The sequence below is a fragment of the Pteronotus mesoamericanus genome, unplaced genomic scaffold (genome assembly GCF_021234165.1).
Source record: "Pteronotus mesoamericanus isolate MK-2021 breed Mesoamerican mustached bat unplaced genomic scaffold, CSHL_Meso_final contig_557, whole genome shotgun sequence".
Lineage (NCBI taxonomy): Eukaryota > Metazoa > Chordata > Mammalia > Chiroptera > Mormoopidae > Pteronotus > Pteronotus mesoamericanus.
In genome coordinates, this window is record NW_026555200.1 from 6,846,917 (window position 1) to 6,870,675 (window position 23,759).

The following is a 23,759-nucleotide window of genomic DNA, read 5'->3' on the forward strand; positions in this document are numbered from 1 at the left end:
TCTGCTTTTAGTTTGAAACTGACCACACACCTCGGAGGGGCCTTGGAAGTCCCAGGCCAGGCAGACAAGGCCAAGGCCTCACGCTGAGGCAGGGAGGGCGGCTGGAGGGACAAGCCCTCAGGACAGGCCCGGATGGGAATTCAGGAAGGGACATGAATTCTGGACTGATAGCTGCGAAAAAACAAACCACAACTCTCTTCAGTAAACTTGGTGAAATATTATTTTGAAAATAGTACCTCCCTTTGAAAAAAGAAACCGAAGCCAAGCATGCTCTTTCTGGCACAGTCACCTCTGCTTGGCTTTTTAAAAACCACTGGAGCAAACACGTGGGCTCCGTAGGGCCGCTGATCCCGGCCGCTTTCCTGCGAGGCAGAGCCTCAGGGTCTGCCACCCTATCCAGCGGCGTGTCTGCAGATCACTCCTCTGTGACCCACAGCCTTTTTTCTTCTTGATTTTTGAAGACAATGAACTTTTCATTCTAACATTATTTTTAAGCCAAGCAAAAATCTCCAAGAGCAGGATGTGATCACACGCGAGAATGGCACAGCAAAACACAGCAGCGGAGAGCTGCAGGGAGGCGCGGCGGGCGCCCGGGCTGGCCCAGGGCTTGTGTGGGAGCCTGAAGCAGGGGGTGACAGTGAGGGTGACGGTGGCAAGACGATGCCAACGGGGACGGAGCTGTGGATGGAAAAGGTGTTCTATGGAGAGCAGCCTCACAGCGGGGCCCGGTCGTAAGCCCCCACCCGGGCAGGAGGCAGCGAGTGGTCGCGCCCGGGCCTGCACATTTGTAGCGAGAGCCTCGTCTTTGCCTGAGCCAGCCCTGTCCACCGTTCCTGTGCACCTCCGATAACACTCCTGTGGAATAGCCACCTCAAGAGAGCAGACGACCTTGTTAACGACCCTGTAATCCAATCCCCGGGATGCTTTCTCGCCCCTCCATGGAACCTTCCTTGTTGCAAATGCACAAAGCAGATGCCAGCTGTTCTCAGGAGCATGTGAGAGCATCGTCCCCAACCTACGAGGTCGGTGTGCCTCGACTAAACTCAAAAACTTCTCCACAGGTTGGGACGTTTTCTAACATGGACAGTGATGGCGGCGACAGTGGCGGTAACAGGAGGCTCCCCTCAGCGTGTGGTCCCAGGAGAGCAGGGGTCTGTGGACCCGTACTAGCAGCAGGCAGGCTGTGTCCAGCCCAGGGGCCCCAGGACTTCCTGCGGCCGTGTCCCATCACCTCCCTGGGCCTCAGCCCACACGTGTGGCTAAGAGGAGGCCGGAGAGGGGGCATGGCCCTGACCCACTTCTGCTGCTAGGCTGCCCGGTCCCTTACCAAGGCCAAAGGCAGGGAGGGAAGTCTCTAGAAAGAGCAACAACAACCCCCCAAAACTGAGAAATGATTCTGCAGGACAATGTTTTCTCCCTTCCTTAGGGAGCCAGCACCTGGAGCTGCGGCTTTCTCGTCCCGTGGCACGCCTGAACTAATTACTAAAATGCGGCGGCACATGAGAGAGTATCTTCTGCTGCTTTGACCACCTCCCCCCACCCCCCAAAAATAGGTGTAATTTTAATCCATTCACACCAGACAGCTATTACTGTGTGTGTTGTCTGTGGCCATTTTTTTATTTGACCATCTCAGGGAAAAGAGGTCAGTGCCCCGACTTAAGAGTCCAGTATCGCACCTTTTAAAAATGCGTGCGGTGCGCTGGGTGATATCTCTGCCCCGAATACAGAACACGTAGCCAGACTCAAAGATGACACAGTCGGCCACACAAAAATGATACTTCCCATTGAATGCTTTTGAGGAAATGTACAACCCCTCATTGCAGCCTTCGATCTTCTGGACAACCCTATGGCCCAGGACAGACAGGTTCTTGACCACAAGAGACCAGGGTTTTCTTTTTTGCAATGAGGGACAAAGGTCACTTGGCAAGGTGGCTGCCAGGACAGCGCTGAGCGGTGGTTAGCGAATCCACTTCCCAGGAGGAAGGGGCAGCACGGAGACGGGCAGACAGGAGACGCTGTCGGCACACCTGAGGCCGGCAGTCCTGTCCCTGGTCGCAAGGGCCCGGCAGGCCCTGGCGCCCCCGCCAACGCGTGGTGGAAGGCCTCACTGCCACGCCACAAGGGCTGAGGAGTCTCTCAGAAATGCTGTCCCGTCTCGTCCCACCGCCTTTCCTGGCCGCCGTGAAGGCACGACAGTTCAGAGATAATCTCCAACAGTTCCTCCCTGGTAGCTCTCTCCAGAATTCCAGGGAGCTCCTGCAGAGGTGGGGCTGCCTGTGACCTGGGGGAGCTACCAAATGCTCACCACTTAACCACACATTTACTTTAGGTCAGTAATCTGTGATTTTCACAGTAGTAAGTCTCGAGTTTATTAAATGTGGTATTCCATAGACATCTCAAATTCCTCAACCTGAGCTCGAAATCCACCCCTTCCCCTCCACGCGGCTCAGGACATGGGACTCTCCACGTGACCTGGTGTTCAAGCTGGAAACACGGGGCATATATCCTCCTCCCGCCTGCATGTGGGCGTCCCCAAGGCCACAGTCCCCCACCCTGGGCCTCCTCCCTACAGGGGGAGCCTGCACGCCAAGCGGGGTCAGGGGCCGCAGGCAGTGGGCGAGGGCTTCCCATCTGAGTCAGTTCCGGCCTGGCCTCCAGCTCTCCTCACACTTCACGTCCTCACCCCCGACCCCCGGGCTGTTCCTCTGAGCGCCAAGCACTCCTGCCTCTGGGCCTTTGCACTTGCTGCTTCTGCTGCCTGGAATGCTCTTAAGCGTTCAGAGCGGCCTTCCCTAACCACCTTGATCCCCATGTTTCTTCACAGAATGTAGCCCCCCTTAAATGTGTTTTCTTTCTCTCCCTCTCCTACAAGCTCTACAAGGACTCTGCGTCTCTCAGTTGCTTACTCCTGGCCCCAGGGACACCCTTGGTACACAGTAGGTACAGGACAGAGAGCTGCTGAGGGAATGAACCCCAACCCCCAGCCCACCCCAGGCCTCAGCTCTGAGGCCCCTTCCTCGGGGACCTTCCCTTCTCCCCTACCACCCCGCCTCCCCACAGAAGGAGTCACTCCTGGTCTCTTCCGTAGCCTCCTTGGATCTTCACAGTGCTTATCAAAGAGAGCCATTGCATATGTTCTCATTTAACAATTACCATATGCCTGGCCTCCTGGTCCAGGGGTCAGCAAACTACAGCCCCAGGGCCACATCCCCACGGCTGCGGCCGCCGCCTCCGTACAGGAAGCTTTGTGGACCCGTTGGTCTGCTGACCTGCTGATGCATCTGCGGCTGCTCCGGGGCTGGAAGGAGGGAGGGGCTGTAACAAGGGCTTTGTGGTCCGCACCGCTGAAGCATCTGCAGCACAGCCTTTTCAGAAAGCTTGCTGACATCTGTTCAGTTAGAGGAGGGAAGAGAAAAGGAACAGGAGAGGCCGCAGAGCAAAGGGCCCCTCTGCATGCCCGATCATCTCCCTCAGTAGCTCCGCTGTTTTCAGAGGCCTGACCGCTACTTCGTTCCTTTGTCACTGTGTCCGTCCGTTCCTGTTCTGCAAGGAAACAGACAAGAACGCCGAGGAACCTGCAGCTCCTGTCAGCGGGGGCTGGGTCCTGGCCCCGTCAGGCGCCACCGCTCGCCCGTGTTGGTGGCGTGCTCCCGTGCCAGGGCGTCGCCAGCGGCCCCTCTCACCACCCGCCCCTTGCCCGCCCCGCACAGGGTGCGCGCGCTGCAGTGCGGGCGCAGGCCCTGCTCCGAGTCTCACGGCCGACTGCTCTCCCCGGGCCCCGCCGTCAGGGGCCGGCGAGGCTCCGCTCAGCAGGGCCTGGGGCGCCGGCCCACCCCGGTGTGTCGGCCGCTGCCGTGGGAGCTGGGTGGGTCCCACGCATGAACAGCCAGGGGTTGTTGCCTGAGAAGGAAAATCAGAGGCTGCCCCAGACCCATAAAGCCTTCACCTCCATCTGGGGACCCTGCAGCGGAGGAGGGACCGGCTTATGTGAACGACCACTGCAGCCCACTTCACTGGTCGCTTTAACGGCTGCTAAAGATGCAGAGCTGACAACGGGCGAGTAATCAGAGCCTCTTAAGTCCTTTTTATGTTTCTTGTCCTTGATGTGCACCATGTGTTGAAAGGGGTTCCCCGTGTGCATGCGGAGGCTTCCCCACACGAACAGTTGGACGCCAGCAGGGTGCCTGAGAACTCAGCCCCGTTGTGACGCCAGCCGGTGAGGGGACCCGATTACAGAGGGAGAGGAAGAGGGCCCACAGGGCCTCCTGCGCCGCAGCACCAGGCGCAAGCCCGGGCTGGCCTGCGCTCCTGACCCACCAGGGAGGGTCCGACAAGCCCTCCTTGGGTTCCACTGATTTGCTGGGACGGCTCACAGAACTCAAGAAAGCCTGCTCACTCACTAGATCACGGACTTATTGCGAGAAATATGAAAGGGTATAAATCAACAGCCAGGTGAAGACACGCATAGGGCAAGATCTTGAAGGAGCTTCTGTCCTTACAGAGCTTGGGGCCCAGCCTGGCGACTTGTGGAACCTTCTCCTCTCCCAGCATGGAAGCTCTCCCAGAAAGGGCCCGGCGACTTGTCCTTTGTGGTTTTATGGCAGCTCCGTTACGTCGTCATGATCGACTAAGTCACTGGCCACTGGTGACTCATTCAACCTACAGTCCTCCTCACCCCCAAAGAAACCAGGGGTGCACCCGAGTTCCAATCCTCTAACCACAGTGGTTCCACTGGCCGCCAGCCCCCACCCTCGGGAGGGGTCCGAATTCAGCTTCACGAACATAACGAGAGGCACGGCGACCGCCCGCACTGAGGAAGCTCCCGGGGCCGAGGGCCTGTGCTGGGGTGGCCACGGCCAGACACACACTCCTTACTGAAGGGCCGCAACATCACATGTGGCCGCTGCGTCTCCATTTCAGCAGCTGCGTCAACAGTGAAGAGCTACACGTGAAGCTGGTAACAAACGCAGTCCCACAAAAGAAATGGGAGAAAAAAGAGGGGACATTTGGTAGTTTGCTAAATGTCCTGTTTATTTTGCAGTCACGGTTCAGAAATGTGGGGACACAGGTGCGGGTGAGGCGTCTGTGGAGGGTCCCCTCACGGCCGCACGTCACGAAGCAGCGCAGCGGCTCCTCTGCCCAGAAGCCGCCCGTCTCTGTCTACCGTGCACAGGGAGGACAGACGGCACGTGGCCCGCTCCTAACCTGCCGGCTAACACTTCTGCTCTAGTCTTTAAGCACGAGCGGAGCCTTCACCTGCTGGGCCACCTCCTTGCCGCTCAGCGCCTCAACAATGGCAAGGGCAAACTCGAAGCTGGTCCCCGGCCCCCGGCTCGTGAGGATCAGGCCATCCTTCTCCACGCGATTCTCTGAGTAGCTGTAATGACCTTGGGCGTAAAGATAAAAAAAGGGTTACATCCCAATGGGCTACGCTGGGCAATGAGCATCACTTGACAATTCAATTCCTTGTTACAGCCCATCACTGGCCTCACATAAACAGACTACAAGAACACCCAGCCCCCCAATCAGTCGTTCAAAAACAATCAGGCACCCCCAGCTCCCCACAGCACAGCAGGGAGATACGGAAGAAGCTGCCCAGCAAAGAGCGGGCGTCAGAACAGCTGGCGAAATGAGACGAGTAGACACATGTCAGAATGTGCAGCTGCCTAAGGCCTGCTAAGCACGAGGGATGGTGTTAATTGCTTCATTTGTTATACAACAAATGCTCAATTCTGTAACCTGAGGGGTGGCAGAACACACCCCCCCAAATGTGACTGCAGGGGTTCAGGATGTGCCACCCCCAAGTAGGCCCTTTGACACAGTGTTTTGAGCTGTGGTCACCGGAACAACAGCCAGTGCGGAGGGAGGCTCTCCCTGAGCCTCCTCGCCGGCCCCAACACAGCCTCCAAGAGAGGCTCGGGGTCGCAGGCCCTCCTGGGGGTCTCACTGACCAGGGGACACGGCCCCTTACTGCATGCAGGGGAGGAGGCCCGAAGCCGACCCCACACCCAGACAGACGGTGTCACCGACTGTCGCCCCTCCCCACCTCCTCTCCCAAGGGCCCACCCACCTTCCCTGAAAACCACTTCCTCTCCCTGACAGGCCTATCTCCCTCTCCCCGTTCACTTGGGATGGTATTTAAGTGCAAACTCTAAGCCACATTGAGAAGCTACTCATTTTCCCCTGCGTAGCTCCCATGTATACATGAGCTAGACATGTTAATAGACTTCTTTTAGTTCTTCTCTTGATAACATGTTTTTTATTACAGGACTGTAGGCCAAGAACTCAGAAAGGCAGAGGGTCCGCTGTCTCTCCTTCTCTACGGGGTGCTAGAGGGGAAGGCGCTGAGGGCGGAGCGGTGTTGCAGGCGCCCACGACCTGCATTAGGCACATGCTGGAAGAGCAGAGGCTGTGGAGGGGGCTCCCTTCCTTCCTTGGGGACCCTGTCCTGCCGCGCCCCTCTGCCGAAGGTGTTTCTGCAAAGACAGCCACGGGAGGTGTGCTTCTCTGACGTGCGGGCCAGACGCGGAGCACAAAGGTGTGTTTCCTCCGCACGGACTCCCAGGCTCCCCCGCAGTCATCAGACCCCACTGCGCAGAGACCCGGCCCCCTACGGAGAAAGCCCCCCCCTTACAGAGCACACCCCACCCTTCCTGTCCCAGGGAGCACTGCAGTGGCTGCTCCCAGGCCCAGAAGCTCTTCTTACCACCTGTTCCCTCAGAGTCGGCACCGAGAGGAGGTGTCTGTGACGCCCCCACCCCTGGTCCCTTGGATCACAGCACCCTCCCCACACTGACACAGCTTTGAGCCGATCGCCAGTCTCCTCGACTACTGTCCACTCTCTGAAAGGCTGGGCCCACAGGACTGACGGCCCCCGGGCACCCGGAGACTGAAGGTGCTCTGTGCCCAACACCCAGTGCCTTACCGGGGGCTCTGTGCATCTGCCCCCTCCTGGCCTCCCTTCCCCCACTCCACGCTCAGCACCACCTAAAAGGTGACCTCTCCCGAGTGCAAAGCAGAGCCTCTCCAGTCCCCTATCCCCCCAGAACCTGGGCCAACTTTCTCCAGTACCTAAAGATGACTCTGAGCTCTATGTCACTGGGTGTAAACCCTCTGGGGCTGGCCTGAGCTCAGAGACCAAACTGGATGGAACCAGAAAGGGGACAGAAAAGAACCTGCCACCCAGGTGGGGACGGTGGCAAAAAAGAGGAAAGGAAGGGGTGTGATACAGCCTGGAGAGAAAATGCCTAGAACCTAGTGAAGGGCATGGAAAGGCGTCAAAGATGACTCTCAGCTGCCTGTCTCAGGCAAGCAAGGGGGTGGGGGTGGCACCACGCAGTGACGTGGGACATGCAGGACAAACAGGTTTCGAGGAAGGGTTAGTGCTGGGGAGGGTCCTCTGAGGGACCTTGCCACGTCCTACCATTGCGGCTGGAGCAAGCACGCAGGCACCCCCTGCCGCGAGCAGTGCAGACCACGGCCTGTCTCCCCACCCGTCCCGGCGTTGGAGGGGGAAGCTTCCGGAGCCTGAGGAGGGCTCAGGAGGGGCTTGCTCAACGGACACACAGAGAAAACGTCCCCTACGGGACTTCCTGCAGAGCAGAGGCGTCATGCTTGTTACAATGGGCTTCATCCTTTCCAAGTGGACCGGCACCACCTGTGACAACTTGTCTTACTTTCCTCATTAAAAATCAAGTCACCCACTGAAGTAACAGAACACAGTACATCAAAAACCTCCTAGTTACACTCCTGTGGAGTTGAAGAGCATCCCTGGTGTGACAGGAAAGGTTTTCACAGACTAACCTCATTTGCTCATGGTTAAAGCAGGCCAAGGTCATTCAAATGCTAAACTAGAAAACCGGCTGAGCTGGGTCTTCCAGAGCTGTGGGCTGAGCTGCCTGCGCTGGGGCAGCAGGAGGCCCGATTCTACGTGAGTGGCTCACTGAACAATCGCTTTGCGAGTAAAATATTACAAATACCGCTTGAACTGGTTAAAGATGTTCAAAGATGCTCCACGGTGCTTTTCAAATTTACAGCCAGGAAGAGGAGTGGTCAGCGCTTGTCCACTACCGCCACCTGGTGGTGACCGGGAGGAAAACAGCACACAGCCGCACCGCTGATTTGGCGCTTGGCAAAGTCACGCCTCATAACCATTCTGGCACAGGGCATTAATTTCCTTTAATTCTAGGCAAACAGCCCAAAGCCAGAAGTCTCCAGAGGTGAAGCACCTGGGGAAGCCAGGGGCAAAGGGCAGCCACCAACACAGCTCCTAGGCATTTGGTCTGGCTCCTTGAGTCCCTGAAAGCCTGAAACATTTCCTATTCAGCCCTTCGAGGGGATCTGGGATCAAATCCCAGGTCTGCTATTTAGTAACTGTCTGACCTCTCTGAGCCTCACTTTGCTCTTCTGTAAAACAGGGATGACACCAACCTCACGGGCCTCTGGGTACCAGACCAAACCAGCCACTAGACAGAGCGGTGGCCGTGTGCTTAGGCAGTGGCCCAGCAGGGCAGCCTGTGCACTGTGGGGTGCTGGCTCACCCTCCTCCACTCCAGCCGGGCGGGCAGGGTTCTGAGTGAAAGACACTACCTCGCTGAGCCACCAAGAACCCTGAGGCAGGTGCTACTGTCGACCCCAGGCGACTAGAAGAAGAGACTGAGGCTCAGAGAGGTTCGGGAACCCGCCCGGGTGCATGGCGAGGGGTCACCTGGCTCCAGAGACCCGGCTCTGCATGGCTGGGACGAGGTGGTCAGCGGCTGACTAAAACAACAGACCAGTGAGAAATGAACAAATTGAAGTCACAACTTATTTTAAAAAGTGAGAAGTGGACAGACTTTCCCCTCAGATGGGACTGCTTATTTGAATAAAAATCTCACACTGATCTGCTAAGTTCACAGTGACGCCCTAAGCAATCCCAGCTCCCCAGAACGTCTGAAGGGGCGGAAATTTCACAGGCTTTTTTCTTATGATAGGGCTTACCTAGGGCGGCATTCAACGCCTGCTGACTTGACTGTGTGTGGACACCTCACGAGGACAGAGGCTGGGCCTGAGCTCAGGCCTGACTCTGGGCAGGTGGCCCAGCCTCTCGGAGCCCATTTCCTCACTGGTGAGGCCAAGAGGACACCTGCCTCTTTACAACCTCCTTTGTTTTTCCACTACTGATCAACCTCAACGTTCTTGAGGCAGTACCAGAAAACAGAAGCAGCACATACACCCGCAAGTCACGGAGCAACGTGTTCTATTCAGCCTTCCTCCTAATGCATCATAACTACCGCAGGAAGCCTGATTCGGCTCTTCCGGCCCTCCAAAACCTCCCCATTAGCTCCAAGGAAATTAAATGCCTACATTAAAAAATGCCCGGAAGTGAATGACATTTTTAAAAATCAGTTTCGGGAGGGGGTGTGGTATAAGAGGACTAAATGGTAATGGGAAAAAAGTACGATAAAGATTAAATTTTTTAAAAAAATAAGTTTTCATGCAGATAGTTTTGACAGCTTTGTGTCCTTCTACCAACTAAAATAAAATTATAGCTTTTCAAGAAAATACTACTTTGGATCAAATTTAAGAATGTGCAGAATATACAACACCAAGGGTGAACCCTCATGTAAACTATGGACTTTGGGTGGTGATGACATGTCAATACCGGTTCGTCCACTGTGACAAATGTCCCATCTGGTGCAGGAAAGGAAACTGTGGGGGAGAGAGGCTGAGGGGGCCAGAGGGGCATATGGAACCTCTGTACTTTCTGCTTAGTTTTGCTGGTGAACCTAAAACTGCTCTAAAAAAGACAGTCTATTAATTTAAAAACACAGCAATATAATGAAAAACACATCATTTTTCTGTGAAAAGATAACATAAGATATGTTAGTTGCTGTACTTTGTGTTTTAATTCAGAATAAGCCCAGTGCAGGACTGAGCGAGGGGAGAAAATGCATCAGCTGCAGTTACCTTCAAACCAACTTTTAATACTATTAATGTTTTGTCTTGTTTTTTATTCACTGATTTTTCGCTGGTTGGTATATTGAGCTCAGTTTCCTCATCAGCTGCATGCTAGGTGAACCACATGTGGCTTCTAACTGAAAATTTCTGATTCTCTTCCAATTATTTGCACAGGAGTGATTTTTCTCTTCTTTCCAAGTTCCAGGGTCTCTGCCTCCCTGTGACACCCACTCGAGGGGCAGATGACAGAGGAAGACACCACCTGTCTGACTAAAGGCACTACCAGGTTGGTGCTTGAATGTCACACTGAGACGCAGTGGCTGTTTCCAAGGAAGCATCGGTCATTGTGTAGCTAGACATTCCGGTGCCAGGTCACATTGCTCTGCTGTTGATTAGACGCTACTTTGTATTTTAAAATTTGACATCTGTATCTCAGTGAGCAGTTAACCCCTGGTGTGCAGACACAGTGTTCTACAGTCTCCAAATAATATGCAACATAGGAAAATTAAAGAAATAGTTAATAAATAACAAAAAAAGATGTAAGACAATGTCAGGTTAAAAAAGTAAGCTGCAGAACAACATAGTTAGTAGCTTTCACCTGAGTGAAAATATTAAACTACAAAGGATAATGAAAGTCTGAACAGAAGTTACCTCTGAAAGGGAGAAAGGGGGTGGGGAAGTTAGAAGAGGAACATGCATTTACTTCACCCCCTCCCATTCTGTTTGTCTTTCTTACCATGAAAAGAAATTCTTCTTACAAACATAAACTAATAAAAGTTAAATGTCTAGCTGAAATTTATGTAAGAAACATGTCGCCAAAGGAGACGGGCCTGCCACCCCAGGCATTCTCTGAAGGGAGAGAGCAATGTCCACTTTACTTTGGACTATGGGCAAAAGGGCACTTTCTGAAATTGCTGCTGAGGTTTAAAATTCACCCTCAGGCCACTGGCAAAGCACTCGGTAAAAATACTAGTTAGGCTGGCATGTCGTCACCACTGTGACCGGCGACAGCCAGGAGCCGCTCCCACCAGGGCGTCCTACATGGGCCCCTCTGCCCGCAGCCGGCGCCCTCTCTCTGAACACACTAGCAAAGAATGAGGGGGTGCTCTGCCTCTCAGCCCACTGTGCCCCCACGTACAGGTGACCCTGGGCAGCACCACGCGAAGGCACAGCGTTTTGAGATGGTCTCTTTGTGGTGGACCATCAGCGCACACTTACTTCCAGCCATCATTTTGTCTTTCGCGAGTGGGTGTGTTGTGACTTTGCTTCCAAAACCTATTTCATGAGCCAAGAGAGCCGTGGGACCTAAAGAGGAGATTAATAAAGAGAATTAAGTGTAGACAGAAAAACCCTTATTTTAAAAATTGCAAAAGCGTTCTTCAAAAGCAACAGGCTCTTCCCAAAAATATGATTCTGAAATTATATACTTCTTAGTATGAGAGATCAAGTATATTTACGTATTTATTTTTTAAAAGATTTTATATATTTTTAGAAGAGGGAAAGGGAGGGAGAGAAACATCAATGTGATGTGCAAGAGAAACATCAGTCAGTTGCCTCTCACACACCCCCAACTAGGGACCCTGGATCACAACCCAGCCTGTGCCCTGGCTGGAATCGAACTGGTGACCTTTTGGTTTGCAGGTTGGTGCTCAATCCACTGAGCCACACCAGCCAGGGCAAAAGTAGACTTATAATAAACGGTCTGATGAGCACTTCTGGCAAAATTGTACAAATTCAAAATACTTCAAAAACCATTCAATCACAAAGATTTATCTTGACATCAAGGAGCACACAGACAAACAGACCACAGCGCTGCCTCAAGGGGCTGGCAGTGCACGCACTGAGGGCGCAGACGCAGGGAGGCCGCCACAAGCGACCCGTGTGCCTTTCTCTTAGCAAAAGAAAAATTACTTACACATTAAAGGCAACTGGGACTCTCTGAACTTCTGGACTTGACTGCTATTTCGCAGACCAATTTTATTTTTTTTACTTGAAAATAAAAAATCAGCACTCATCCATCCATTTAGCCATCCAAACATACCAGGTAGTAAGATTATTAAAATGAAGAGAATACTGTCCAGCCCTGAAGGAGGTATCTGTGAAATGTCTGCAAGTCTGAGATATGAAGACACCAGCATTTCTTTATTAAAACTAAGAACCATGAACAAATGTTGGTTTGTGTTCCTCCATACCTTCCCTCTTAAAATAAAAATGTAAGAAATATGCAGTCACTGACGAGATTTTTATCAAAATGTATTCACTGAAATGGTCAACTTCATTGACAATCACAAACATACTTTGTGCATAATGGTTCTCCAATGAGGACAAACCAAAAAGGTTTTTAGACCTGTTTTACATTATCTTAAAACTTTTTGTTGTTCACTTACTTATGCATTCATTGATTGATTCTTATGTGTCCTCCGACCAGGGATGGAACCTGCAACCTTGGCATATTGGGACAATGCTCTAATCAACTATGAGCTACCTGACTAGGGCTTGAAAACTTTTTAAAAAATAGCTATTCTACCTTTTTTTCCTAAGCCACACACAAACCTTTCTAAGACCTCATGTCACGCCTAGAAAAACATGCTCCTGAACTGCACCTTGACCTTCTGACTGATTCAGGCACTGCGGCTAAGACACTAGGACAGTCCGTACACTTGAGCCTCAGCAAACCTGAGAACTGGCTCTTACTGACCTTTCATTTTGCAACATGATTCCAAGTAAAAAGCAGTTATATAATAAACCAACAGGCTACTCAGATCATAGCTGCTCAAAGGAAGATCAAACAAATAATATGTAATTACATAAGCTTTCTGCCAGCATCAGGTGTCAGCTTCAGACCAGGTCCTGACATAGCTGTTAAATCAAAAGCCTCAAACATATTTGATGTCTCTCTCCATCTTTTATCCTCAGTATGAGACAGCTATGTAGGGCAGCAAATTTTAACGCTAAAAAATTGCATAATTATCACTTAACTTTTATTTGAATGAATTCATGAATTACCCTTTATTCTAATTTTGTAAGGTTTTAAGAAATAATTACCTACATTATATTTTAAAGCAAACCTCAAGAGATGATTGTACAGTGAGGAGAGTGGTCATACAGTGACTCAGGAATTTTTAGGCTGCTCCTTTCAGGTGATAAAATTTTGTTATTTACAATAATGTATCAATAAACATATGTTACAGTTGAACCAAGGAATTTACTCATGCCTTACTCATTAGCGTAAGCTCTTAATTACTGCTGTCTGGAGCTTAAAAATTCTATTTGGAAAAATGAGAGAAAATATATTTAACTACTGCTGTTACTTCAAATTCTGCAGGGACCCAGCCCTGAGCAGGGACTGGGGAAGGGGGACAGATGGAATCCCTTGGGCAACTAAGAGGAGCGGGCCATCGGCGCCACCGTGTGGTGACTTACAGAAAGAACACCCCAGCCACTCCCCACTCCCTCCGAGGTCCCTGAGACAGTACCTAGACTCGGCGACCACTGCTGGCTCCTTCACTTCCAGGCTTCCTTCCCCTTCCCCTACCCAGAGTGATCTCATTTTATTTTACTTTATCTTCATGATAGTCTCCCTTCCAATTTCTCTCTCTCTCACTATTAGGGGCCAAGCTACTATTCTTTCAGTTCACTAAACAGTTCCCAATTTATGAACGATTCCCAATTTATAGCATTTAAGAATCATCTCAGGTTTCATCACACCCCTCTTTTTGCAGCACCCCGGGGAGCGGCGCAGCATACTCGGCAACACAAACACGCTGTTACAGTGCTGTTACTTTTAAACGCCAATTTAAATGATTCAAGCAGTAAAACTTGCCTGAGCACGACACAGTGAACCAGGTGGGGCTGATAACTGCGTTATCCTAGTGACAGCAAAGGACAGACTGACGGGTGGTTTCCCCTTCCGGCAGAGTCATGAGGGAACACCCCAGCCCCGGGCCTTCCTTTCCTCCTCCAGTGACAGTTCCGAAGAATGAGCCTGGGGCCAAGGCAAGGGGACCAAGTCTTCACACAACCAAGTGGACCCTTGGCTCTCTCCCCAAAGAGCGGTGCGGCTCCCCAGGGACTGCCCGGCCCTTTCGCAGAGATAAATCCCTGCGCCCCATGGGCAGGTCAAGAGGCTGGTGTTAAGCAGGACCCAGGACAGGGCCAGCAGGGTGGTCCCCTCCGTGGCCAGGCCCCAGTCCCTACTGTAGCGGTTCTCAAACACTGAGGTCTCAGGAACCCTCTAGCTTTTATGTGGGTTCTCTCTCTCAGTAACTGTCCAATTAGCAATTAAACCTGGGAAGTATTTACAATACAAGAATCCTCGAGCACGCACGCCATACCCAAGTAATGACATCAGCACACTGTTGTCACTCCTGTGAGAACGAGAAGGGAAAAGGTACATCATGTCTTCACAGTATCTGCTCTGACCTTTCGAACCCTTTGAAAGAAAGCTGAGAACCGCAGCTCTAATGCGAAGTCCCCAGGATCCTTAACCATTAACTTCTTTTAAAAAGCCTACTGTATTGAACAAAACATCACTTGTACCATTTTATCAAATCCATCCATTCGTTCATTTATTCCACTTTTTTTTTAATCCCCACCCAAGGACATTTTTTCATTGCTTTTGAAAGACAGGAAAGGAGAGCAACATCTATGTGAGAGGAAAAAACCATCAATTGGCTGCCTCCTGTACATGCCTGGAACAATGATCAAACCTGCAACCTAGGTATGTGGCCTGACTGGGAACTGAACCCCTAACCCCTGGTTTACGGAATGACACTCCAACCACCTGAGCCACACCAACCAGGGATATTTCACTCTTGACAAACATTTAACAAAGGCCTATAACAAGGGAGGCACTGGTCAAAATTACAATAAGGGAAAAATGCAAGATGGCAGAAGATCATCTGGTATTAGAGCAAGAACGGATTTTAAAACGGGATCAGGAATCAAAATATGACCATTTCAAAGATGTGGGGACAGCCTCGAAGCGCCACTGGCCTCATTCTAAAGGACGGGGCAGGTATGCATCTAGCACTCAGCACTCAGGGTCGGGCAGGAAGCCCCCGAGGCCGCAGGGCGGGCGCAGGGCAGAGCGGTTATGTTTATGCCTGATGATTCCGCTGACTGTGCTGGCAGGAATGCTTCCTGGCCCGCAGATCTGCTGCAACAAGCTGGTTACTGAATTCCGGAGGGCCAGATTCTCCCCCGAGGTCAACCAAACACAGAAAACACAAAGTTTCACAGAATGCAGAGCAAAGGCACGGACAGGCAGAAAACAACAATGGCACTCATTTCTGAAACGACCCCACCATGCCACCCAAACTGAAAACGCGGCTCCAGATGCCTTCCACGCTTCACCAAGGGGAAGAAGTACTTGGAACAATGTCTTGTAAGTACCGAGAACTCTGTCACGTAGTTTCTGGAGAAAAGCAACACCACATGGAAGCCCAGACAGTGGAGCACAGTACCTGCACAGATGGCGGCTATGAGGCCCTTCCTGCTTTCCTGGTCCTTCAGTATCTCCTTCACGGCAGCAGACTGTTCAAAGAAGACCACAAGCACATCGAGTTCTCATTCAGCCATGAGCCAGAATCTGCCGGCAACCTTAGTAGAATCTGATTTCAGCTTAAACCACATGATCTTAAATCTAACTATTTCCCACCCCCGCCCTCGTGCTATAAAGAGAAAGAACTGCAAGTGAGGGGGTGTGGTGTTTGAGGGTCTTCAGGTGGCAGAGTCAGGAAAAGTCGCACAACCCCACATGTCCAACTCCACCTGCTTCACGAGCTTGTCCGCTCCCCCTCCCGCACGACCCTGTGACCCGTGGCCTCCTTCATACTGTCTTCCACTCAGGCTGGCAGGTCCAGCCCCTGCGAACCCCAACCCCGACTCCCCAGCTGCTGAGAAGAGAGCCAAGCTCTTATCCTTCCATGCGCAGCCCTGCACAGAACAAACTTTTTCTTCTGCTGCTGAGGGGGGAACAAAGTCATCTAACATTCAGGCTGTATTCTCCAAACATGTTCATAAGTAACTGTCCACTTCCAATTCAGCTTACTTCAGCAGCGTATGTCATTAGAAATGGTTTTTTAAAATTAAATTAGGATTGTTCATTTCACCTGTTCCTATTATGTTCACAGCCTCCTTCCTGAAATATTTTAGTAACAACAAAATCAAGAGAACATAAACAGAAGATGAAAAGCTTTCTTCATACGGTTCTCACCTCACATAAATTCTGTGCGCCCACGTTACCTCCTGGCAGAACCACTACATCGTAAGGCCCCTGTAACAGTTTAAAAAATAAAAACAGAAAGTGAAAACATTTCATTTGAAATGGGCATTAAAGTGACAATCAACAAAACTTTCATATTTTGGCCCTGGCTGATGTGGCTCGCAGTGGACTGAACTCCAGCCTGTGAACCAAAGGGTCACCAGTTCGATTCCCAGTCAGGGCACAGGCCTGGGTTGTGGGCTGCATCCTCAGTAGGGGGCGCGTGAGAGGCAACCACACACTGATATTTCTCTCCCTCTCTCCCCCTCTAAATGTTTTTTTTTAATTTAAAAATAAAGCTTTCATATTTTAAATATGGGTTCCTGCGAAAAACTGTTCACAGAACAGTTAAATAAACTGTGTATCTCTATGATGGAATGTGGAAACCAGCAAACAAAATATACAGAAAATCTGTACACAATACCATGAAAGATACTACATATTGCAAAACTGCAGGTGTAGCATGACCTCATTCTTGTAAGAAGAAAAACAACTGCACGTCCATGTGCACGGACATATTCTACAGGCACACTCCCACGTGCATGTGTACAGCACAGATACTCACAGACAAGGGAGCTCCCCCAAACGCCAGTGGGGTGGGGTGGGGTGGGATGGAGGGAGAGAGGGAATGAGACGCTTAACATTGTGACTTTATGTACATCTACACTGTATAAGTTACTTTTCAACAAGAATGTACACATTAATCAAATATAATCAAAATAAAAACAAATTTTAAGTAAAAGTCAAAGGAAAACATTTTTAACTTTATGAAAAATGAAAGCTGGAAGGAGAAATGTGATGTCATATTTTAGTATCCTAAACAACATCCTAGAAATCTCATGATTTCAAATTTGCTGAAATTACAAAATGGAAATCAGTTTAACAGTAATACCTTCACTGTTTTAAAAAAGTTTAAAAAACTTAGCCCTGACCAGGTAGCAACCAACAGAGGTAGCTCTGTTGGTTGGAGCATTGTCCCTATGCGCCAAAGTTGTGGGTTCAATCCCCAGTCATGGCACAAAAATCATTAACAACCTGTGATCATATAAATAAGTGGAACAAATTGATGTCTCTCTCTCTGTCTCCCTATTCCTCTCTAAAAATCAATACAGAAAAAAAGAAAAAAGAGGGAGGTGGGGTGGGATGGGCGGACGAGGGCAAAGGGGGAAAAATGGAGACAACTGTAACAGAATAAACATGATTTAAAAAAACAATAAAAAAGTTTAAAGAATTTAGTCATCAAGCAAATTACAAAATGAAAATTCAATATATTTAGAGCAACCTCTATTATTTTAGAATTACTTTTAGAGACTATAAACATCCTGCTGTTGTTTTAAAACCAAAGAAAACAACACTAAAAAAGAAAATATGTGATGCATACAATTTATTTTACTTTTTAGATTCTGAACTGACCATAAATAGACACAAAAGGTAACAACTGTTCTAAACTACAACAGGATGGAAAAAAAACAGAAAAAATATTTATCTCGACTCTTAATTTTAGCATACTATTTACAAAGTTTCAACAATTTATACGTAAATAACATTCTAATGCTCCACAATTTGTATCTTGGAAACATCTGAACTTACTAGAAAGGAATGAACTTTTTCCTATGCATTGAGATATCCTAAGTATGGGGACTTAGACTGCCAGGTCCCCCGGGGGACACAGAGGGCCATCACGAGCTGGCTCTGCCTCCTTCTCTCAAGAGGGCACAACCCACGCACCTGCCCCCCAGCCGGGTGAGCCGGCACCCCACGACAGGGGGTCCAAAAGTGTCTATGCACATGCAGGCGGGCATGGTTCTGAGGAGAGAGACTCCAGCTTTTGACAGATTCCCCGAAGTGCTGGTCACCCCCAAGAGGAAGAACCAATTCTGAAGACACTGAAAAAGCGACACAATTTAAGTGGAACTCCTACTCCTTCTTTAGTCCATCCACTTATCAAGCATGAGTTATTCCACCAGAATCACGCCTACTTCTGTATCGCTGCAAAGGGAAGGTACAAAGCAGCTTTGAAATAAAGAATCAGAAATGAGTGGAAAACGTGGTAGCTGATCCTCTTACAGAGGAACAGAGTTCGGACAGGAGGCGCAGCTGCCTGTGTGAGCCAGCGAGCAGTGCTGGAGGTGTCCCAGCCGTCCCCCTACCCACCCAGCCGCTTCTGGAGCACACTAGGGACCAGGGAGCTGCCAGGTTCCACGCACACACGGTGGAGAAAGGCAGAGTCCTCCATTACCCAGGCTTAGCGTGGGGGAGACATTTGAGCAAAACAACTTTCCTAAAATAAGTAGGTGCTAACAACAGCCTTAGATGTACTCAAAGGACATTTCAAGACACTGATAAAGAAGCCATAGGGAGCACTAATTCCAAGGATGGAAAACACACCTCTTTTTTTGCATCTTCCAGACTGGTGTCAGGACAAATGACCACATCTCGGCTGCACTGCACAGGGTCTTTTCCAGCCAAACCCGCAACAGTGACCTTAATCTGAGAGAAAGACGTCACCATGATATTTAAGAACGCTGAAACACAGAGTAACATTTCCACAGCTACCCTGTGTTTTAAAATAACTTGACAGGAAATAATGCAACAAAACCATGCTGACTTGAAGCTGATAAACTGGCAATATGTGTTTAATAACTGGGTCTGCTCCGGTTTGCCTGGGCCAGTGCTGATTCAGATGCTGTCCCAGCGCCCGGTCTGGTTAGCGCCTTTTCTCCCCCAGGTGTTCCGGTTTGGGAGATAAATTCTATGATCATTCTATCAATAATCCATCCTGCAGTTACTGTTGCCATAAAAACAACAAAATGCCACTTCATCTTGCAAAAATTTACGAAGTTGACAATACCAAGAGCTGGAACAGGAAAATGGGAATTTTCCTCCACCACTGGCCGGCCCACATTTGTCCGTTGGAGTCACTTAACAGAATCTAGTAACACCAACCAGGGGCTTTCCTGTGGCCTAGCTAGTTCACTTACTGGCTTTGAGCCTGGACAAACTCAAGCACATTTGCACAAGGAAGCCTGCACAAGAATAATACACTATTGTAATGCCGTGAAACAACGTAACAGAATGAATTCAGGGAGAGACTGCAGCAGCGGTTCATGGAGCGTTAATACCAAGCAGCAATTTTAAATAAACCACCTGGATCCCCGTGGATCCTCACTGCTGAGAACCAGAGGCAGGCAGGCTTGACAGACCCTGGGGCCCGGCCGCCAGGGCCCGAGCACAAGCACAAGCTCCGCTCCTTACTAACTGCGCAGTGTGGGCGCCTCATTCTGTGTCTCTCGCATCAGTTTCTTCAACGGCGAGGTAAGGATGGCGATAACTCACAGGGCTGTTCTAAGACTGCAACGAGTTTCTAGAAGTGCTTAGACTGAGACCTAGCACTCGGTAAATGCTATTTAAGTGTTCACTATGGTTACTTAGCATACACAGATACACAGAGATTTGTTACAGACACTCAAAATGAGAGCTAGTCTAACACTGCTTTATCTCCGGTTCGGAAGGGGAAATGGATGGGGGGAATTTACAGAGTGCTTCGCAATGCTTCATTTCTTTAAAGCACCCGTTTTCAAGAAATACTCTGAAGGAAACAGGGCAAAGTGTTAACAAGTATTACCCGTGGACCGCAGATAAACAGATAATTGTTATGTAGCCTGTTACGTTTGAAAGATTTCATAAAGTAAACTTAGTATTATTTTGTTCCAAGTGACTTCTTAAAAATTAAGTTTATTGGGCTGACAGGGGTTAATAAATTTATACGGTTTCAGGAATACGATCCTAATCCTACCGCCCGCCCTCCGGACGCTGCGGCGTGTGTTCACCACCCCAAGTCTCCTTCCATCGCCACTCACTCCCCCTTCGCCCCCTGACCTCCCTGCACCCCCCTCGGAATGACTTTAAAAATCAAACCGGCTTCTCCGGGGCGAGGGCTAGACCACGCGCAGGGACTCACTCCGGCTCGCCGCATGACGTCCACGGGGATGACCGTCTCCATCTCCTCGGCCCCTTTGGCCAGGATGACCAGAGCTCTTTTGGAAGCCATTGTTACGTTGTATTTCGTAAGGACTTCATTAAAAAAAAAAAAAAAAAAAAAAAAAAAAGGTTTCACTATGACCCTGGAATATTTCTAAAATTTTCAACACATTTTTTAAAGTTTAGACATACTTTTTTTTTTTTTTAGACATACTTTTACGCAGAGTAACTAAGAGCCTCCCACGGGAAAAGTCCTGCTAAACAAACACAACTGAGTATGAAAAAAGCATTTTAGGGGAGTAGTGGTTCACACAAAATTTCAACTGCTGTATTTCTGAGAGAAAGCACAGTACAGTTGCTAACCCGCAGTTGTGGTAATTTCTCTTCACATGTTTTTAAAATTCCAGTCTCTACTATGGTGCAGGTGAAGTTCTCTAAAACACAAGGCCGTGGGTCTTGTGTTTCACACGATACGGGGAGATGGAAAGTCTTCTTTGAAGTACCATTTATAGAGGAATGACTAAATTTCATGGGCAAAAACCTAAATACATGGTCTTTAGCAACTAGCCTTGAAGATTTTTGGCGGGGATTTTTTTCTTTAGTTCTAATAATAGTATTAAAAATTCGGGGCGGGGGTTAACAACGTTAAACATCTGAACACATGCTTTTTATGACGGAGAAAGATGGGAATCTCCCCTTACTGAAAGCAACCCAATAGGTCTCTCACTGTAAACCGACAACTGCTACACCGGGGCCTAAACAGGCTGCAGCCTGTTTTCCCCAATGTGTTGTGCATGCAAAAGACTTCGATAAAAGTTAACTAGCTCCAAACTGGCACAATGCTATGCACCCAATTTTGGACGTTCTGGAGTTGCTACCAGGCCTGCAGCCGAAAGCCTATCGGCTTCTACTAGGAGGCCGCACGGTCCTCAGACACGGCGGGACGTGGGACGCCGTCTGGGAGGTGGGGGGTGCTTCATCCCGAGGCCCCGCCCCGGCGGCGCTCGACTGTCGCGCCGGAGGCCCGGCGCCCTCTTGCCACCCGCAGCGCCGAGGCCTGCGCACTCGCCACGCTCCCCGGGCCCAGACCTGAACCTCGCCTCTCCTCCTACAGACGCGGCTCCTCAGTCAGTTCGGCGGCACTGCTCCGCCAGCGACCACTGAACGAAAACCGCACTAAACAGGCACGTACGCAGGGACGCACGCGAGCACGCACGCACGCCGCCCGACACGGACCCTCGGCTCGGCGCCGCGCAGACGCACGTCGCTCGCGTTACGTCATATCCGGTCGGCGGAGCTCGGCTTGGAGAACCACGAAGAGTGGATTCTCGTTCCGCGTCCCGAGCGTTCGCTTAGCTTGGTTCTGGGTGGAACATCCAGCGCCACGAAAGTCCCGTGGACTCATGCATCCTCACGAAATCCTGCCCCCGAGTGGCACGGTCCCATCTAGTCACAACACCCGCTGGATTTAACCCGCTTTTCTGCCGCAGCCCATAGGTGCAACTCCCGACCGCAGAGCCGTGGCCCCTTACTTTAAACTCTCATTTTCCTAAAATAGAGTTGTACTGTCACGCTTTCTCTGTGCACGTCGGTCTCTCCCTGCACTGGTCCTCCTTCGGGAGCGCCTTCCCGTGTTGCCTTCGTTTTGGTAAGACTCATCAAGGTCGTCGTGGCTTTATCAACTCCACGTTCGGTCACCGTTTTTGGCGACTAATTTACGCGCAATAATTTCATGTGTATTCATTTCCCAGAGTTGTGTTTTTAAAGATTCCAGTGCTGCTTTTGCATTCAAAGAATTAGAGCAGTACTGAGAACTTAAGTCTAACAAGGACTTGATTAAATTTATTGAAGTTGTAATCTCAAACTTTATTTTTTAAAGTTTTTGAATATTGATACTTTTACCAGTTTCAAAACCCAAGAGGATCCCGGTTATATTGAACAGGCAGGCTCCTGGCCGCATCCAGTCTCATTTCCATCCCCAAAAGGTTGTTAGTGTCTGGGCATCTTTCCAGTATTTATGCAAGCACAAGCAAATGCAAATATATACTATTATTTTATCTTCTTTCTCATAAAACACTTTAACTCCCCTCCCCCCGCCCCCAATAGTGTATAAACTGGTGCTCTGCAGCTAACACTTAGGTTGTCTCCAATCGTTTTCTCTACAGACAGCCCTTCCCTGAATGGCCACCTTCGTCTGTCCTTGCGTCTGTCCTTGCGCAGCTCTAGCTGGAGGGTAAATTCCCAGAAATGGGAAATACGCTTGGCAAGTCCATGCAAGTTGAATCACCTTACGCTCTTACCATGAGTAGGTAATATATGAGGTCAAACAGTATTTTAAATGTGTTTACAAGGTTTCAGTTTAGATGTTAAAAACACTTATTTTCAAGAAATAGTTATTTTTCTTGCTTGGTTTACAGAACACTGTTATATATCTCATGTGAACCTTATAATGGTGGTGACAGTGGTTTCTATTCAGTTTTTAAAAACTGTAAATAGATTCATTGTTGCCCTCGTGCAAAAATTTTAAGTGGAATCATTTTTCCTTTTCAGAATAAAGCATTTTGGGAGTTCTGGAATGACTTCACCTTTGGCTGTTTGTAAAGAAAGCACGCAACCGCCACCCCCTTTTAGTTTGGAAGGAATGTGGGAAATAGAGACAGGCAGGGAGAGGGGCAAGTGGTAGGACACGTGCTTCAAGAACCAAGGAGGGATTTAGGTAGATGGAAAGAAAATCAAAAGAAGATGGGATGTTTCGCTCCACAGTTTTGCTCTTGTAAGGAGAAAACGATGCTGGTGACCTGCTGCAGCATGACAGCCACAACAGAATAAAAATGGCAACATGCTTCAGCTGTGAAAGGGGAAAGAACCTGAGTTAACACTCCTGAGACAACTGCATCACCATCAAGATCTGAAATGGTCCTAAGTGAGCATTAATTTTAATCAAATGACTAAATTACGCACATTTTTTTAAAACTCTGATATTAGCCCTGGCTGGTGTGGCTCAGTGGATTGAGTGCCATCCTGCGAACCACCGGGTCGCCAGTTCAGTTCCCAGTCGGGGCACATGACTGGGTTGCAGGCCAGGTCTCCAGTAGGGGGGCGCACAAGAGGCAACCACACACTGATGTTTCCCTCTCTTCCCCTCTCTCTAAAAATAAATAAATAGAACAACTCTTGATACTAATAGTAGATTGCATTATTTTTTCAGAAATACTGACTCTCATCTGCATGAGTGGAAGAGACTTTGCTCATTGACTTTGGGTCTGTCCTTGTTTTGGCTAATGGAAAGTTAACGGAAGTGGCCTGAACAAAGCCCTGAAAAGCACTGACCTGGTGATTACACTTCGTCTCTTGTCCTTTTGCGTTGTTGTAGGAAGAGCTTTCCCCCAGGAAAGGTGCTGCCACGCTCCCTAAGTGGGTTTCAAAATGAGCACACATGGAACAGAGCTGCCCCAGCCAATCTACCTGTTTCTGAGCCAGATCGCCACAGCCAAATGGAAGACTGTGGTACTCAGGGTTTTTATACAGCAGTAGCACATTAATACAGCATTAAAAGACCCATGATGAAAAATAG

At 49.6% G+C, this 23,759-nt stretch overlaps 1 protein-coding gene across 2 annotated transcripts; it reads right to left on the reverse strand.

Annotated features, from left to right (window-relative positions):
- Positions 1 to 5,005: 5,005 nt before the first annotated feature.
- On the reverse strand, positions 5,006 to 21,445 carry PARK7 (Parkinsonism associated deglycase). Of its 2 annotated transcripts, none has more exons than XM_054579821.1 (7): positions 21,378 to 21,445; positions 20,166 to 20,278; positions 18,593 to 18,694; positions 16,157 to 16,216; positions 15,405 to 15,474; positions 11,158 to 11,244; positions 5,006 to 5,387 (listed from the first exon to the last, which is right to left on the reverse strand). In XM_054579821.1, exons 2-7 carry the CDS (start codon positions 20,253 to 20,255, stop codon positions 5,227 to 5,229), a joined length of 570 nt encoding a protein of 189 aa, XP_054435796.1. In that variant the 5' UTR covers positions 20,256 to 20,278; positions 21,378 to 21,445; the 3' UTR covers positions 5,006 to 5,226. The 2 variants fall into 2 exon arrangements, with proteins under 2 accessions (XP_054435796.1, XP_054435795.1); XM_054579820.1 differs by having other exon boundaries at positions 21,275 to 21,445.
- Positions 21,446 to 23,759: the final 2,314 nt, after the last annotated feature.